This window comes from Lepisma saccharinum, chromosome 3 (assembly GCF_977018435.1).
Source record: "Lepisma saccharinum chromosome 3, izLepSacc3.1, whole genome shotgun sequence".
Taxonomy (NCBI): domain Eukaryota; kingdom Metazoa; phylum Arthropoda; class Insecta; order Zygentoma; family Lepismatidae; genus Lepisma; species Lepisma saccharinum.
The window spans coordinates 1435314-1453769 of NC_139231.1; the positions used below are offsets into that span (position 1 = coordinate 1435314).

The 18456-nt window shown below is 35.1% G+C and overlaps 1 protein-coding gene across 1 annotated transcript in view; it reads left to right on the forward strand.

Moving 5' to 3' along the window:
• The window catches only part of LOC145984895 (lysosomal dipeptide transporter MFSD1-like), a 76877-nt gene that overhangs the window by 42555 nt on the left and 15866 nt on the right, over nucleotides 1-18456 (forward strand). The window contains exons 9-10 of the mRNA XM_083118268.1: nucleotides 3912-4014; nucleotides 6409-6541. Coding sequence (XP_082974394.1) covers nucleotides 3912-4014; nucleotides 6409-6541 — 236 coding nt within the window. The remainder of the gene's footprint in view (nucleotides 1-3911; nucleotides 4015-6408; nucleotides 6542-18456) is intronic.

Here is an 18456-nt window from a genome sequence, read left to right on the forward strand (position 1 = left end):
TGATTACAGAATACATTTTGTTTTGTGATACATAATGTGGCTGGTTGTTAGCTATGTCATTTTTCACAGAATATGAGTGTTCTTGGCAACCCTGGCACGCATCACTTTGCGACAGGAAATGGCATCACAAATGCAATCAAATGCTATGTTTGGGTTGCCAGCATTCAGGTAGCAAAATGGGCTTTTTTGAACGACTGTATTGCCGAAACGACACACCAACGAGAAAAATGTTGCTGAGAATAGTTGTTGGTTTTGATGTCCTCCATAAGTTTCTCTTGTCCGTGGGTGCCATTAAAATGACACCCTGTGTATATATATGCTGGTAGATTGGAGTCAAAATGTGATTAATAAATTTCAATTCAGGGATCATAAATCCAGTAAACTGAAACAGGACTTAAGGGACAAAAAATGTCTGAAACAGGAAAATCTGATAAGGGAAACATGAACGTCATCCTAACAAAAAAATTTAAACATCGTCATGAAACAAAAATACAAGCAGGTTAAAAGGATTCCGCCTCCCTAGAATCATCTCAGAGACTAAAACTTACTTACAAAACTCCCTAACTTTCTGAGATGTGGACAAACTATTGACGGATGCACCACAACTAAGTTTCATCTATGGGGTTACCAAGAATAAACAAAACAGGATGGTCATTATGCCCGATAATAGCAGGATACTCCCACCCGGGATACAAACTTGCAAAAAGCCCTCCTAAATAAATTGCACAAATTGAAACCTACCTTCAAATATTGTGTGGTCAATATGAGAGATGTCAAAAAACAAATTGCAAGCCTTCCAAATACAGACCAAATCCACCTGGGCAGCATAGATTTCATTGTTCCATTCCATTCCATCCAAAGCCCTGGAGGAGGTAGAGAAACTACTTGTCGTAAAAGAATTGAACCCTTAATCAGAAGATTTCCTGGAAGCCTTTAAAATATTCTTAAACAACGAATTCTTCACCTTTGAAAAGAAAAAAAAATTCACCAAGCCGAAGGCCTAGCTGAGGAGCCCACTTCCCCCATGGATAGCAAATTTAGTATTGGAGGCATACAGAAATGAAGTCAGGTGAAAACACTCCTTTCCCCACATCATTTCACACAGATATGTGGACAACTTCCTTATTATATAAAAGGGACGAAGAAAAGTTGGAAGAACACGTCAATAGCTGGAGCAGTGTGTGTAGAAAGAAAGTAATGGTACCTAAATTTCCTCGACATCACTATTCAGATAAAATAATAGATTTGCAACAAAAATTTACCGCAAACCCACTTCAGGATCCTGATTCATACATAAAAATTCCAACCACCCGGACAAAATGATAACATCGGAACAACTTTGTCAGAAGAGCCTTGCAAGCAACAAAGTGTTAAAAGAAGAATTGGCTACTCTAAGGCAACAAGCCATCCTCAGTGAATACATTTCCAACATCATAGACCAGAACCTGCAAAAAGTTAAACATAAGGAAAAAATCGGTAGCAACGCTCCCATAAACGAAAAAGAGCACTCCCGACTATGGATAGCCATCCCATTTGCACCAAACTCCAACTCATCCTAGAAAAACGGGAGTAAAAAGTAGCATACAACAAACCAAGGAAATCCACAGCTTAGCTTAACGCAAAGCGAAGCTTAGCGGGCTTCAAAACTTACACAAGGATCCTTTAATGAACTCCAGCATCTACAGTATTTAATATGAATGTAACATGAAATATATAGGCCAATGCAAAGGATCAAAGACAAATTTGCAGACCACATAGGATACATACGCAGAAAGAAAGTTCTTCCGTGTTGGTCAAACACATCACAGAAACCAACCACCAATTACCACAGGATTGTGTTTCCTTTTTTACGCATGCTAAAGGAAAAAGAGTGCGGGATGTTAAGGAAGATGTACACATGATTAAAAAGACAAATTTATCTGAATGACAATTTATTTGAAAATTTTTATTTATCATGGTGTAACACAGTCAAACTTAAAACCCATCTCCCCTAACAATCAATCTCAACAACCAAGAACTTAACCAACACTGCAAGACCGCAACAACATTTTCTGCAGACAGAGCAAGTAGCATCGTCTTCGCCATCTCTCGACCAGCCCTCATGATGACTCCGAGATGGAGTCAAAAGCTTGGACAAACTTTAAAGTGTCTTTTTTCCTGCTGTTCATGTGTGTTGTGTTGTTTTTAACTAGTCATTAATATTAAAAGTATAATATAAAAATATATACACTATGAAATACTTGCATTTCGTGAGTATCTGTTTTGCGATAAAACAATGTTTCGGGATCCTACTGTTCCCTTCTTCAGGTTTTCGTCTATGCCAGAATGATCATTACGTAGCAGTGTCAATTAAGGCAAGGATTGAGGTGACAGGTAAAACAGGCAGGTAAAACAGTCCTGAAGAAGGGAACAGAACGATCCCGAAATTTTTGTTTTATCGCAAAACAGATACTCACGAAACGTAAGTATCTCATAGTGTATATATTTTTATATTATACTTTTAATATTCATAACGTGAGTAAGTCTCATATGCCTCAAATATAAGTAGTCATTAATTGTAATTAATCATAGAATAAGTATAGCAAGAACTCATAATTGAGCTCTGACTTTCCTAATGACATTAAAACTGTGACATGCCTAACATTACATGTATTTATACATACTATTGGAGTAAAAGTAATATGTAAGAAAAAAAAGATTTGCTTTTTTCTCATAGACTAAGCCGGGAAGAAAGAAACTGATTTCACCACTGTAATCGGCAACACTTATATTTAGGGCTCGGAAGTTGATGGCCTAAATAATGTCAAAATGTGACCTATAGAATAACCTTAAAATTCATTAAAGATGACCTAAAAATAATTTTCGCTCTGAAAATGAAAGCTTTATTTTTTCATGAATTACAAGAGAGCAGTCGAATAATTCGATAAAACCCGTTGCTTGGTGGAACTACTCAAGCAAGGGGTTAAAGCAATAAAGTGCTAATGTAGTTTTCTTTATTTTTACTTCAAGGTTACATAAAATACACAGCAAGGTTTTTCTGTGTAAGTCATTGGTCTTCTTTCAGAATGAACCTTCCACGGAACAGTTGTCAGCTATCATCTGAAAATACGGTTGTGTTTCACGTACATCAGGTTATATATTTTAAAATATTGACTAACTTTTACTTTTACTTTAAAGCCACGTATTAAACCGATAGGCTACCAAAGGAACCTCAAGGTAAGCTTCACACGAAGTATTTTAAATTTGCTGGCAGAAAAATAAATTTACTGCAATAAATTATTTAATGCATTGCGAAACATTCAGTTAAAATAATATTGTACCTTTTCATTAACCATATTTTCGATTAATGGTGAACTTGCTAATGTCAGGAAATTTAAATATGTAATTTATGCTAACAAGTGCATTTAAAATTCAGAAAACAACGAGGGAGAAGGAAAAAGCCTAAAAAATTCAATAAAACAGGAAAAAACACTAAAATGAAAAAGGAAAAAAGGCCGAAATATGCAAAAAAAACACAAAAAACTGTTTTCTAGTTCTAAATGAAGGAAAATGGACTGATATCAGATTAAGCGTTGTTTTCAGGGCTCAATAAGAGATGATTTGTTATCAACTTCCGAACCCTACTTATATTACAATAGTCAGACCAAGTTTCTCAGGAGAGAGAAAAAAACATGTAACACAGTGTATGAGCTTCAAAATTTTGATATTTACCCAGCCAGACTCTGGTCTCGAAAGTCAGGATGAGCTCACCATATATGAAAAGCTGCTTGGCAGACCTTGATCGTCAAGGCAGTTCCTCCATGGAGATTTTAATTTAGTGTAGTCTACTTTGTATCTCACCTGTCTAATTAAAATCTGTTGAAGCAATAATACTATAAGATTTTTTTAAATTTCTCTATGTATGTTTCCAGTTGCCTTAGTGGGATCGGTCCTCACGTGGATTCGTGATTCAGGGACTTCTGGGATCCTCAATATGACAACCACCGAGAGAGAGATCTATGATAGAAACAGACTGTAAGTAACCATGAGGTTATTTGATATTGATGGTTGAATTTTGAAAGTAATATGTGAATTTTTTTTAAAATTTCGTGTTCCACTGACACATGTTTCTGATTTTGCGTGCACGTGGCTATTCCTGAACTGGAAGTCATCACTTCGTCATGTGAGAACCACATGGACATAACTCCAATTTATCAGATTTACATGGGAGAGAAAATAATTTATTCTTAGCAATACACAGTGGGGCAATTTGAAATCGAGACTGGTGCTGTAAAAAATAAACAAGTCTTCATAGAAAGTTACTTACCAGGGATCATTCAAAGTAGGATCCTCCTGCATCCTCACATCGTAGCGCAATGCCTACCAGTGTATGGAAGGATTGCTGAAATTCGTTTTGTGTAACGCTGTTTAAAATCCAGTCGTAGCCTTCTTGATTGTTGGTAGATATAAAAGTAAAAACCTTTCAGTGCAGATTTTGGTTTAGGAAATAAAAAATAATCACATGGAGCCAGATCCGGTGAGTAGGCAGGGTGTGACAACACACAGTCTATTTAGGGCCCAAAAGTTATTCGCAATCACTGTCTTGTGACTTGGGGCACTGTCATGAAACAGACGCCAGCTGCCATCATCCCGATACTCGGGCCTCACATGTGTTATTCCTTGCATCAAACGTTTCAGTACCTCAAGATAAAATGCAGCAGTAACAGTCTGTCTCAAATTTCAGTCTTCAGTAATGATTGTCCTCACTTTCTCAACCAATTTTGGTGTTCTCATCATTCCTGCTACACCTGGATGGTAGTCGTGTTTAATTAGCTCTCGTCCTTCACTTAAATGCCTGACACATCCAAATACACGCGTATAGGATAAACAGTTGTCCCTATAGACTTGCTACAACATGTGCAACGTTTCCGCAGTAGTTTTACCCAAGACTGCACAAAACTTGATGTTTGCTCTTTGTTCCATGTTGAAATCACACTTCCACGACACGTGCCCACATTCAACAATGCCACAAGTGGCAATGTCGCTCAAGGTCAACGAGCTCTGCGTCGATTGTTCATGAGATACCCGTTACTTTTTCGCACCACAGAACTCTTGCACAGTGGCGCCACCTACCGAGCAAAAAAATCAGTCTCGATTTCAAATTGCCGCACTATGTATGTCTGACCAAGAAAAGTCAGAAAATTGGAGATAATGTGATTCTACCGCTAAGGAGAAGACATGGAGATACATCAATATGACTCCAATGAGAGCTCTTCAGAGGAGATGCATTTAACAAAACTGGAAACTGGATTTTTGGAGTTATGTTCCTCAGGTTCTCACACACAACTTACTCCAGTACATTGTTCCTTTTCTTTCTTTTTATTGGTGGCGGAGGGGCATCAAATATTTTGTTGTGTGTCTACTGACTGTGTAATATTCTGTTCAGAGTTGAAAGTAAAACCTTGTTGCTTCTCTTTATATTCATTTATATGTGAACTGCAATGCTATTTTGAACTTTTTGTGGGGATGTGTTTCTCTTGGACAGTGGACACATGTGCATACTTTTTAATGCATATTACGGTGGTTTAAAAAATTACCGAATTTGAAAGGCAGCAGATAAAAATGATGTTGGGTAGACAAACTATATTTTTCTTCCTGCAAGAAAAATGCAAGAGTCAGTCAACAATAGTTTTGCTGGTTGGGTCTGTGGGAGTTGTTTATCTTATTCATTTGCAGTGTGGAAACATAGAGGAAACATAGAATAAGTTACGTGTACTGCAGAAAGAACTTGCCCCAATTTTTATTTTGTTATTCAACCAATCTCCATGCCAGAGTGGTTAGTGTAGCATGCTACAAAACCAAAGATTTTAGCTTCGTATTATGATTAAGGTATGAATGTTTCATTGAGTGGTCAGGTTACAATCTCTCCACCAAGTTCCAGGTTGGGCATGGGTGTTTGTTTGTGAGGTGTCCCTTCATAAATTTCATCTATTCATCATTCAGTGGCCAACCTCCATGGCAGAGTGGTTAGCACAGTTCACTATGATGCCAAGGGTTTTGTGTTTGTGAATCCAAGCCTGTGCCGCTTTATCAATTTCAAATATGATCACTCATCCTCATCTTCACAATTAGGCAAAAGTGACAGAAAAGTGAAGTAAGAGGAACCAAATGAATCAGTCATTTAGTGTTGTTACCAGGCAGTTCCATGACTTTTTGTTCTTCTCACATGCTTCCCAGGTGAGTGGGGGTTTATCCAGCATTTCTCAGAAAATCTACGTGGCACTTCTTGTGTTGGCCTTTCCAACCTGTCACAAGAAGGGTGAACAAACCTTTGAAAGTTATAAAAATTCAACTCATTTTTTTTTTTAGAATTACACATTATTTTCTTAATTTGCTTTCTTTATTATCATAGTGGTATTTTAATTACAGAGCGGCTGAAGTTTTGGAAAGGGAAAAGCTTCTGGCGTCAGGTTCCATGTCAGACGTAACTCCTCATGACCTCCTGCAGGCAAACTCGGACTTCCACATCCGAAACAGATATTTGTCAAGGATCGGTGCAAATGTAAGTTAGCATGCACATTCTACATAACATCATGCATGATTTCTGTTTCTGTGTATAAATAGATAATTTGTTGTTTTCAGCTCTTTAAATATCATCATTGAGGGAACTATATTCTTCCCAGAAACTGGAGTGGACAGAGACATTACCTAGTAGAATTAACCATTTTTGTACACATACAGCTAATAATTGGTAATATAAATCTCACGCAAAGCAAACTTATTGGTTATAACAACTTGTAAATTTCTAAGAATGTCAACATCATATCACACACCCTGATGAAAAATGTACAAGTATAAATAAACTATTTGTATCAGAATCCTTGGAAACTTTACATCAGGCCTTGCACGAAATTATTTTATCTTGCATGCACCTCTGTAGGTGGTTTATACATAAGGTTCAAACTCTTTTTGAATACCTGGATGGTAAAGGAAACTATATTTTTAGAAAATACCATATTTTGCTTATCTATTAAAATAACTTACATATATTTTATTTGAGTTAAAGTTAATCTTTCACAATTGACTCATCATGGAAAGAAACATGTTTTATCACATGCTAAAGTGTATATCCAATTACAGTATTTTGCTATAAATTGGCACTTGTGGATTGAATTCATGGTATCATTCAAGATCTGTTCCCCTCTTGACAGAAATTCCCTCTTTTTCCAAGAGTTTCCTTCGAATAACTCTGATTAGTGTCTACATGGTGACGTAAGGATACCTACATTAAAACTTATTATTTATTGTAACAAATTTTAAATTTTGTTGGATCCTTCCACCATCAGAACAATAGAAGCTAAAACACTCAAACATGTGTGAACACAAAATAAAAACATGAACATTCAGATATGCTTACCTTACAATTATAATTATTTTGTAAAGTCGCTTGATTCCAGGGACCTGTAACGTAACGCAATTCATTGGTATTTGTCACCGTTCCATGTTATTTCCTTACCGGGTAGTGCGTACCGGCCCAAGTGCTGTAAACCATTCCAAGGAAAATACCAGAACCTCTTGGTAAGGCGAACAATAACGCTTCTGCTATACCATTCCGTTTGTACCCGAGAGTGCTTCAGGGATGACAGCTTTGGGTACATGGGTATTGAATGGATCAGAAAATTTATGTCACGTAACTCTTCATTTTAAAACTTTCATTGTTGAATTCTTGAAAAATCGATAATAACTAATATTAATGGAGGTTGTAGGTAATATATACAGGGTGATTGGTAATTAGATGTATTCCCTGAAAGGAGTTAAAAGTAGAGACAATTTGCAATAAATTTGACCATATGATACCCCGTCCGAAAATTAGTAGTTTTCGAGATAATCGAGTTTCTATTGTTTTTTCTAAAAATGACAATTTTCCACATAAAAAGATGAATTGAGAAAAAACTGATAATTGTAGGGAACTTATTTAAGCGTTTTCTGATAGCTAACAAACAAGTGGTTCGTTTAAAAAAAAGTTTTTTCCAAATAACAATCACTGTAAGTACCGGGTGGGTCTAAACTTACAAGTGATGATAAAAAAATGCACTCTTAGTTTACTTGCCAATGTATTAATAACAAAAATGGTATGACACGAACCGTACAAATTACTTAAATTACTTCCTTGTGTCATCAGCTATCCAACAAGGTACAAATGTTGCTAACATTTACATTTGTGTACAAGAAATAATACTTCATTCATCTTCATGTGTATGGAATCAATGAACAATACAATTAAAGAACATTACACGTCTTGCTCAAAGTGGAGCAACATGACAAGGCACCGGTAAACTCGCAAGAAGAGCTCAGGGAGAGGATCTTAACAGCTGGTCAACACGTCAAGGTAACCATCACATCACGAGTTAAGAGAACAAATGTCCGTAAAAACCCTGCGTGCCTGCATTCGTAACGGAGGTGCCCACTTTGAGCAAGACGTGTAATGTTCATTGATTCCATACACATGAAGATGAATGAAGTATTATTTCTTGTACACAAATGTAAATGTTAGCAACATTTGTACCTTGTTGGATAGCTGATGACACAAGGAAGTAATTTAAGTAATTTGTACGGTTCGTGTCATACCATTTTTGTTATTAATACATTGGCAAGTAAACTAAGAGTGCATTTTTTTATCATCACTTGTAAGTTTAGACCCACCCGGTACTTACAGTGATTGTTATTTGGAAAAAACTTTTTTTAAAACGAACCACTTGTTTGTTAGCTATCAGAAAACGCTTAAATAAGTTCCCTACAATTATCAGTTTTTTCTCAATTCATCTTTTTATGTGGAAAATTGTCATTTTTAGAAAAAACAATAGAAACTCGATTATCTCGAAAACTACTAATTTTCGGACGGGGTATCATATGGTCAAATTTATTGCAAATTGTCTCTACTTTAACCCCTTTCAGGGAATACATCTAATTACCAGTCACCCTGTATATAAAAATAAATATGGAATCGTGAGATTTGTTATTAATAATGTTACTTTTATATAACCAATACACGTAATATTAGGGTGCAATGTGATGCCAACATATTAAAAAAAAATCTTTTCAAGCAAGATATTGAAAGTTCGACATGATGATAGTTTATGTAATTAGAATATTACCAACTAATACATGTGGAAAAAAGGGAAAGTTAATGTACGCCATATTGAGAAATGTTACCATCTAAGTTACAGATCTTAAATTCGGGTTGACCTGGCATTGCCAATCAATATGAATTTGGTAAAACTGGAAATTACACGCCATATTGAAAAATATCACTTCTTAAGATAGAGAAGTAAAATTCGCTTTGACGGTAGCTTATGCTAATTAGTGTATGGCAAATCAACATGATTGTGGAAAACCGGAAGTTGATGGATGCCATATTGAAAAAGGTTACCTCTTAAGATAGAGAAGTGAAATTCGATTTGGTGGTAGATCTTGCTAATTAGTGTATGTTAAATCAACATGATTGTGGAAAACCGGAAGTTGATGGACACCATATTGAAAAACGTTACTTCTTAAGATAGAGAAGTGAAATTCGGTTTGATGGTAGCTTATGCTAATTAGAGTATGACAAATCAACATGATTGTGGAAAACCGGAAGTTGGTGGACGCCATATTGAAAAACGTTACTTCTTAAGACAGAGGAGTGAAATTCGGCTTGATGGTAGCTTATGGGAATTAGACCATAACAAATCAACATGGTTTTGAAAAACCAGGTCCATGCTTGATTCACTGTTTTATTGTCAACTCATTTAGATTCTATTACATACTACAACACTACAGGTCCTGGGTTCATATCCTGATCTGAGCATGGGTGTTCCTTGTGAATATTCCTTCATCAACTTCATTATATCATTACTCATGCTCATCTTCACAATTAGCCAAAAGTGGTAGAAAAGCGAAGCAAAATAAACTAAATCAGTCAGCCTATTGGAATTCTCTGCAAGTACTATGTTACCACTGATCAGTGACGTGCACTGAGGAGTAGCTAGTCTAGCAGAGATAGATCAATCAATCTCACATTTCGAATTATATTCAAATCACAATATGTATTGCCTTGTTAAAGCCACAGTTCATATGCAATACTTCCATTTCCACGCTCATCTCGTCCATCGGTGTGATCCGCGGGCTAAGCTGGCTGGATACCCTAGCTCGCTCTTCTTCCGCCTGACCAGTTTCCAGATAGAAATGGCCGCCCGAAGGAAAGAGGAAGATTTCTACCTCTACCTCCCTTGCCCCCTCGCCCCCCGTTGCAATGGTTGAAAGCCTAGGCTTTCAGGTCCCCCAGTCTATCTCCTATAGGACAAGTAGGGGATTGGTTTCTCATAGATTATTTTGTAAATCCTCTAAAGAACTCAGGGTAAAATTTTCTGCAGTACTTATGTTCTCTGTATTTACACAACCTTTTACACGTTGTACAATATGTATGTATAATATGGATGTAGTTTTATTATTTATGAAATGGGAACGTGTTATGTGCAGACAATAATGTTATGCTTTCTTTCTTTTAAATATGGAATATATAATGATTAAATTACAAATATTTGCTCAGGCTCTCACTCGTTTTAGTAGTGTTTTATTTAAATATACTACTCTTGGCCTCTAACAGTCATAAATACGGATGTATTTATTTGGGCAAGAGAATGCACATTCATATTGTTGTTGGTTTGGTTTATTTAACTCGCTTTTCTGCCACATTGGTTGTCGCGAAAATGAGGGTGAGTGATGATATGATGAAATTGATGAAGGGACCTCATATGAACAATCCAGACCGGGATTCGAACCCGTGATGAGTGCGAATTCTTGTCCTATGTGTTGTACTCTGCAGTGAATAATGAAATAAGCCAAATGAATATTATTGAAGAAACTACAAAAAAAGTGTGTTTTGTTACCTGTTTTGTTTCTGTGCATAAAGTGTACTTTAAACACCAAATCAACCAACCATGGGAGAGTGGTTATCACAGTGCGCTACGACACCAGGAGTTCCGAGTTCGAATCCCTACCTGGGCATGGGTGTTGATTTATGTTTGTCCCTTCATTAATTTTATCGTATCATCTTCGCAGTTAACCAAATGTGACAAAAAGCGACGCTAAGCAACAAAAATCAAGTCAAATCATTGATTGATTGTTTGATTTGGTTTATTTTACTTCGCTTTTTCGCCACTTTTGGCTAATCGCGAAGATGATACGATAAAATTGATGAAGAGACACACACAAAGAATACTCATGGCCAAGCCGAGATTCGAACCCAGGATCTCTGGCTTAGTAGTCAAATCAAATAGTTTTTTTATTTTCGAATGTGGGTGTGGTTTACGTGTACTTTTTTTTAGTACTCTTTCATCATTTTGCAATCTTTTCCTGTTATCGACATTCTTTTTTTAGGAATAGGGGTGTGACCCACACCAACCCCATCCCCCTTGAGCACGCCACTGACTGCTACCCAAAGTGTCGACGTCACCACACGTCACTGCCACTGATAGTTTTGTGAGATGATTTTCACAGAAATAACATTCCTTTCTCATTTCGTATTGTTAGTTATCATCACTTTTCTGCCACTTTTGGCTAACCAAGACTATGAGGATGAGTAGGCAAAAATGATGAAGGGTTACTCACAAAGAACACATTGACTAGGATTCAAACCCGGGAAATTTGATGGTGAGATCAAAAATCAACCACTTAACACGCTCAACCAATGGGCTGGCAATATTTCTTTTGTGATACAACTATTACATTTTTCTTGATGTTTCAAGATATACAATTTTATGGCATTTAAATAGTGTCTAAAGGCCTAACAAACACTTATTTTGATAAAATAGAACTTCATACAGTGGCCAGCGAGCCGGCCCCCATGGCGGAGTGGTTAGCACATCGTGCTACGGCACCAGGGGTCCCAGGTTCGAATCCCAGCCTGGGCATGGATGTTTGTGAATGTCTATTCATCAATTTCATCATATCATCACTCATCCCCATCTTTGCTAATTAGCTAAAAGTGGCACAAAAAGCGAAGTTAAATAAAGTAAATCAAATCATATCAAATCAATAGTGGCCAGCAAAATGATTAGAACTTTGACAAATCAATTTTTCAGGTTTCTTTGTTCCGGAATAGTAACCTTTAGCATCCGCATGGTTGAATTTGGAACCACGCCTGTATTTCTGTTGAGAACACATGGTCGATATTTCGACCAGCAGCACACGGCAGCAATTAACATGCCATTTCTTGAAAACTACACATGATATTTCAGTTTGATCTTTTTCTATCTGTAGTATACATACGATGGTATGACACACTCGAATTACAAAATAATATATCAATTGTTACTACTATTAACAAGCAAGGTTTGAAAAGGACCTTATTTTCCCTTCGTTATCCTCACATTATTATGCGATAGATCTATAAAACTTCAAAATGGCTGCATCTTATTGAAAATTTTAAATACTACAAGCAAGAATGAGTAAAAAGCAATATTTTAAGCAACGTCTGAAAATTAAGTATTCAGGGGGGATGTGGGGCAAAGACTTAATTGTCGAAGTCTGCCAGGACCACGTGGTAGTGCACAGCAGCAATTAACGTGCCATTTCTTCAAAACTGCACATGATATTTCAGTTCTGTCTTTTTTGTTCATTAGTATGTATACCTCTGAAAGTATTACATACTCAAATTACAAAAAATATCGATTTTTACTATTATTAACAAGCACTGCTTGAAAAAGCCCTTCGTTTCCCTTTTGTTACTATGGGATAAATTGAAGATAAAAGGTTATAACTGCTCAACCAGTGCATCTTTTTGAAAAATTTAAATTTTATATGTAAGAATGAGTAAAAAGCAACATTTTAAGTAACATGTGACAATGAAGGGTCCAGGGGGAAGCGGGGGCAAAAGCCCAAAGTTCAAATTTTTTGTAATTATGCAAAATTTCTGAAAGCTATAATTTCAGGGTTTTTTTTTTCAAAGTTGGCAACACTGCCGCTTTATATAATGTAATTATTTTTTTACTGAAGAAGAATCAGTCTGATTTCAATGAAACTTTGTGCTGTTCGAGGAATATACCACCACTATATACTACATTTTTTACATTCACTTCAGTCTATTGAGGGAGAGACAGGGGCAATTTTTAAAAAAAAATCAATTTTATTCTTCTTGCTTTAACACTAATTATGGGGAGGCAGAATGTATAAATTTTACTTCCACCAAAAAATTCCTGTCTTCAAGAAAGATAATAAAACCAATTTTATCTCTCTCGTTAGTTTGTTTTTCTTCTTCTTCTTTCTTTGCGGTAAGTTTGAAAAGGTGCTGCCATGCTGGCTTCAATGGGAAAACAGGCGCACAAGGCTCCATATGCTAAAGGTTAATTTGCTACCCTATTTATCATTCCCAGAAACATGCATTCATGAAATAAAGTTAACGAACACAACATTAAAACTGTTATATTGCTATATTTCATTTTACTTTTAATTTATTTTTCTGTCTTTTTTTATCTTATACTGTCATGTATCAAGGGTGCTAGGTATCATTTTTAATTTATTATTTTAATCCACTTGGCACTTATATTTTGTTCATTTCTATTATATTCAAAGCCTTACAAACTCATCTTGCATTTTTCATCTTGTTTATAATTGTTCTTTTATCCTATGTCTATTTATGAGAGCATGATTACTGATTCCTCTCGTGATTCTTTCTTCTTTGTTGTTACTCAAATGTTCTTTCCATCTCTGTTTTATAACTCTTCTTGCTCTCCAATATATTCTTTTTCACATTCCTCATATGTCATTGCATGTACCTCTGCTACTTTTATACTCTTGTTTTCTATTGACTATGATTCTTGTATGATCAGAAGCACCTTTCAATGTTTTGTCTATTTTGTATGCTGAGTTTATGTACAATATATTAATGCTTTTGTGTCTTGTTTTATTCTGTTGACCTATGTAATTTGTAATGTTTTAATTTACTACTATTCTGTGTGCATGCTCATGGTTAATATTGATTTGAAAAGCTTAGAAATTTCTATTCCATGGTATTGATTTCAAGAGTATGATGCCAGGTATTAAAGAGAAATGTTGTGTGTTACAATTCTAAAGAAGAAGAGGGGATATTAAATATCAACCATCTTTATCTGTGGAAAGTAAATACAGTACACTTTATTTATCTTTTACCTGATTATTGTAAAAAAATTGTGGTAAATAAAATGGCATTGCTTTCACTTAAAATATATATTATTTCAGACTGAATTTTTAAGTTCATAAAATCAGATATTCATTTCAATACGTATTAAGAAATATTTATTGCCCTTTTTTTTTATTTCTTCCATGCTTTATGAAAAATAGTATTCTGAATCTTAATTCAGATTGAACAGATACTGATGGCTTTATTTTTACATTTATATTATTTATTTATATTATTTATTTACATTTATATTTACATATATAATATATTAGGGATGTGACAGGTTAATCGGTACTATATTTTACTGATACAATATATCTATAAATATGTTATAATTTAGAGCAAAAATCTGCCATTTCGTTATCATTTCTATGGATAATATCTATGCCATAGTTTTTAAAAAAATGTCTAAATATGTAACGTCTTTAGCACTGCAGTCACCTGGAAACACACATTTATCAAGGAGGTCAATGATCCATGCAGGTTCTTCAAGAACCATTTGGGATTTTAAATCTGATCGGTAGAATATTGGTTATTGGTATTGGTATATTTTTATTGGAACTTTATCGCTTTCAGCCCACCACTATAATATATATAGTGATGTGACGAAGCTGAAAAATTACAGTTTCCAATATATGTAATTTAATATGAGCGAAGTGCAATTTTCAGCATGCTAGAAAAATTTAAACATTTGTTTCTGCAGAGATTTGTACACCAGCACAAAAGCAGAGGGCATGCATTTGTTATTAATCTTCTTACTTTGTTGCATATTTCTAGACTTGAATTGTAAGCCTCTACAGACAAAACAGAGAAAGCATCTGCTTGGACAGTTGAATTTTTGGAAAGTTCGCCTTGAAAAATGGGAATTTTACTTGAATTTTATCATGGTCCTAGAGTGGCCACCCTGAAGGCATGCTGAATAGAATACCATTTTTTTCTTCTCTTCTTCCCTTATTCATTACTCAGATGTACAATGTATAAATTTCACCTCTGCTAAAAGTGTGGGGCGTTACACCTACACCCCCTATACGCCTTCATGGTGTGGTGCTAAGCACAGGGGAGCACTTTACTTTTTTTTTTCTGCTAAAAGCCTTGTTATTCCAAAAAACAAAACCAATTGAATCTCTCATTGACAATTAGTTCTCGAGTTACTACCCCTTGCTACCCCAAGTTTGAAAGCATGCACTTGGAAAGTTCCTGTCTGGAGAGGCTCCCGTACACTAGAGGTTAATATCACTTCAACCTTAGTGATACCACTTCAACCTTAGTGATGTGATGCGATAGAAATGGTTACATATTTCCAACGTGTCTAATTGAAGGACATGAGGTATGGTTTCCTTCATGTAGCATGAGGAGCCAAACAGATGAGAAATATATGGGCCTGAGGTCGGACAGATGCTAGAATTTTATATGTGTGTTTACGGAAGTCTTGTTTTTCAAGTAGAAGAAAGGTTGAAGAAGAATTGGTCTACACGAAAAATTCCTAAGCATTGCTGTCATTAGTGAAAACCTTAAGTTGAATGCAGGTAAAAGGTAAAGGTAAAGTGTTCCCCTGTGCATAGCACCATGCCATGAAGGCGTATAGGGGGTGTGGGGGTAACGCCCCATACTTTCTTGATCCGGTCGTGAGTGGGGTGATGTGATCAGCATCATGCCCCTGATCGCCTTTACCCCCCAGATACCCATGTTATTCGACGCTGGGTGGGTGCCGGGGCCGCTTCCATCGTTAGAAAAGTTCCCGGATTTGAACTGGCCGGGGATCGAACCCGGGACCTTTAGCATGGTAGTCAGATGCTTTACCGACTGAGCCACCGTGGCCTAAGTTGAATGCAGAGTGGATGAAAAATCATGATTTTTATTTAAAAAATCATTTTTGATTATTTTTTTTATTTAAATGATTTTTTATTTTTTTTTAAAAAAAACATGCTTTAAATTGCTGGTATGGTTTTTTGCACCATACATATAGATATATGATTTTTATAGAAAGGCCTTTTCTAGTAAATTGCGCTGTAAAATATTTGAAAATTTTGATTAAAGCAAACAAAAAATAAATTATATGTAAATGTACATTTTTCGGTTTCTGATACTGTACATATGTACCTATTATGGAAATGTTTGTTAAGTGTGTTAATGAAACTATAATACATAATTTCAGTAATTTTTCTTCCAGTAAAATAAAAAATTCTGGATGTACTCTACAAGTGTAACTTAAAATATTTTGTAAGCTCTTTGTAGCTGAATTTTTGATATTTTTTAAATGATTGTTTGCTAAATATCAGCTGCCATGTATATTTACAGTTTAATGATGATAACACCATTTACTGTTTAACATGATTAGTATCTTGTACAGTGTGTGCCAGTGACCATTATTTAGTAATTGCTAAATTAAGAGAAAGGCTCTCAGTGATAAATCATAAGCAACAAAATCTAAAAGTTCTAAAATTTGATACAGGAAAGTTTACTGATGAAAGAATTAAGAAAGATTACCAAATGAAACTGTCAAATAGATTTGATGTTTTGCAGGATTTAAATCATGATGAAAATATAAATGAAACAGACGTAAATAAGAATTGGGAGCACATACGTAATGCAATAGAATCAGCAGCTAAAGAAAGTATAGGATACCATAAACCGAGAAAAAGTAAGCCATGGTTTGATAATGAATGTCATAATCTAATAGAAATAAGAAATCAGGCTAGACTTAGGTGGTTAAATAACTCTGATGATACAAATCTAAACAATTATAATAGAATAAAGCGAGAAGTTAACCACACATTTAGAAGTAAGAAAAGAGATTACTTGAAAAGCAAAATTAACGAAATTGAAACAAACAGCAAAAATAAAAATATCAGAGATTTATATAAAGGTGTAAATGAGTTTAGAAAGGGGTGGCAACCTAAAGTAAACTTGATAAAAGATAAAGACGGTGATTTTCTAGCTGACCCAAGTGATATTCTAAATAGATGGAAGAACTACTTTTATGACCTTTTAAATGTCCACGTAGGAGATAAATCAGAAGTGAATGAAGTACACACAGCAGAACCTTTAGTTCCAGAACCTAACTTGACTGAAGTTAAAGATGCTATTAAAAGGCTAAAGAATAACAAAGCACCTGGCATTGATTTAATACCAGCTGAGTTAATTAAATATGGTGGAAATTCATTAATATGTCAAATTCATAAATTAATTTGTTTAATATGGAATAAAGAAGAAATCCCTCAACAGTGGAAAGAATCCATAATTGTTCCTGTGTTTAAAAAAGGTGATAAAATGAACTGCAATAATTACCGTGGAATTTCTCTACTCTCAACAACATATAAAATATTATCTAACATTCTTTTAACAAGACTAACACCATATGCTAATGAAATTATAGGTGATTATCAATGTGGATTTAAACGTAACAGATCAACTACAGATCCAATTTTTCACATCAGACACACACTTGAAAAAAAGTGGGAATATAATCAAAATGTCCATCAGCTATTCATTGATTTCAAAAAAGCATATGATTCGGTCAAAAGAGATAAACTATATAATATATTAGTAGAGTTTGGAATACCTAAGAAGCTTGTTAGTATGATAAAAATATGCACCAGTGAAACAGAAAGTAAAATTCGTGTGGGTATTAATATGTCTGACAAATTTACAATTCATGATGGGTTAAAACAAGGAGATGCATTATCTCCATTGCTCTTTAATTTTGCCTTAGAATATGCTGTTAGGAAGGTAAAAGAAACTAAAGAAGGACTAAAATTAAATGGTGTGACTCAGTTGTTAGCATATGCAGATGATGTAGACTTACTGGGGGATGATGTGAATACAATTAAGAATAATGCTAAAATATTTTTCAAAACTGCTAAAGAGATAGGTTTGGAAGTTAACAAAGAGAAAACTAAATATATGCTTACAGGCCGAAACCAAGTGTTAGGTAATAATCAGAATCTAATTATTGATAACAACTCGTTTGAACCAGTTTCCAAATTCAAATACTTAGGAGTAATATTAACAAATGAAAATTATATTAAAGAGGAAATAAAAAGTAGGCTTAATTCAGGAAATGCATGTTACTTCTCTCTTCATAAACTTTTGTCTTCTCGTTTAATATCTAAGAAACTAAAAGTTAAAATATACAAAACCGTAATTTCGTACCATACCCCGTTCGGTTAAGAAATATTGACCCTGGCAGGCCTTGTCAGCTCCTGCTCAGAATGTGTAGAATAAGCTTTCTACAGGAAATGGTAAGAACACTGGCCTTTGGCAAGAGGTGACGAGAGGCC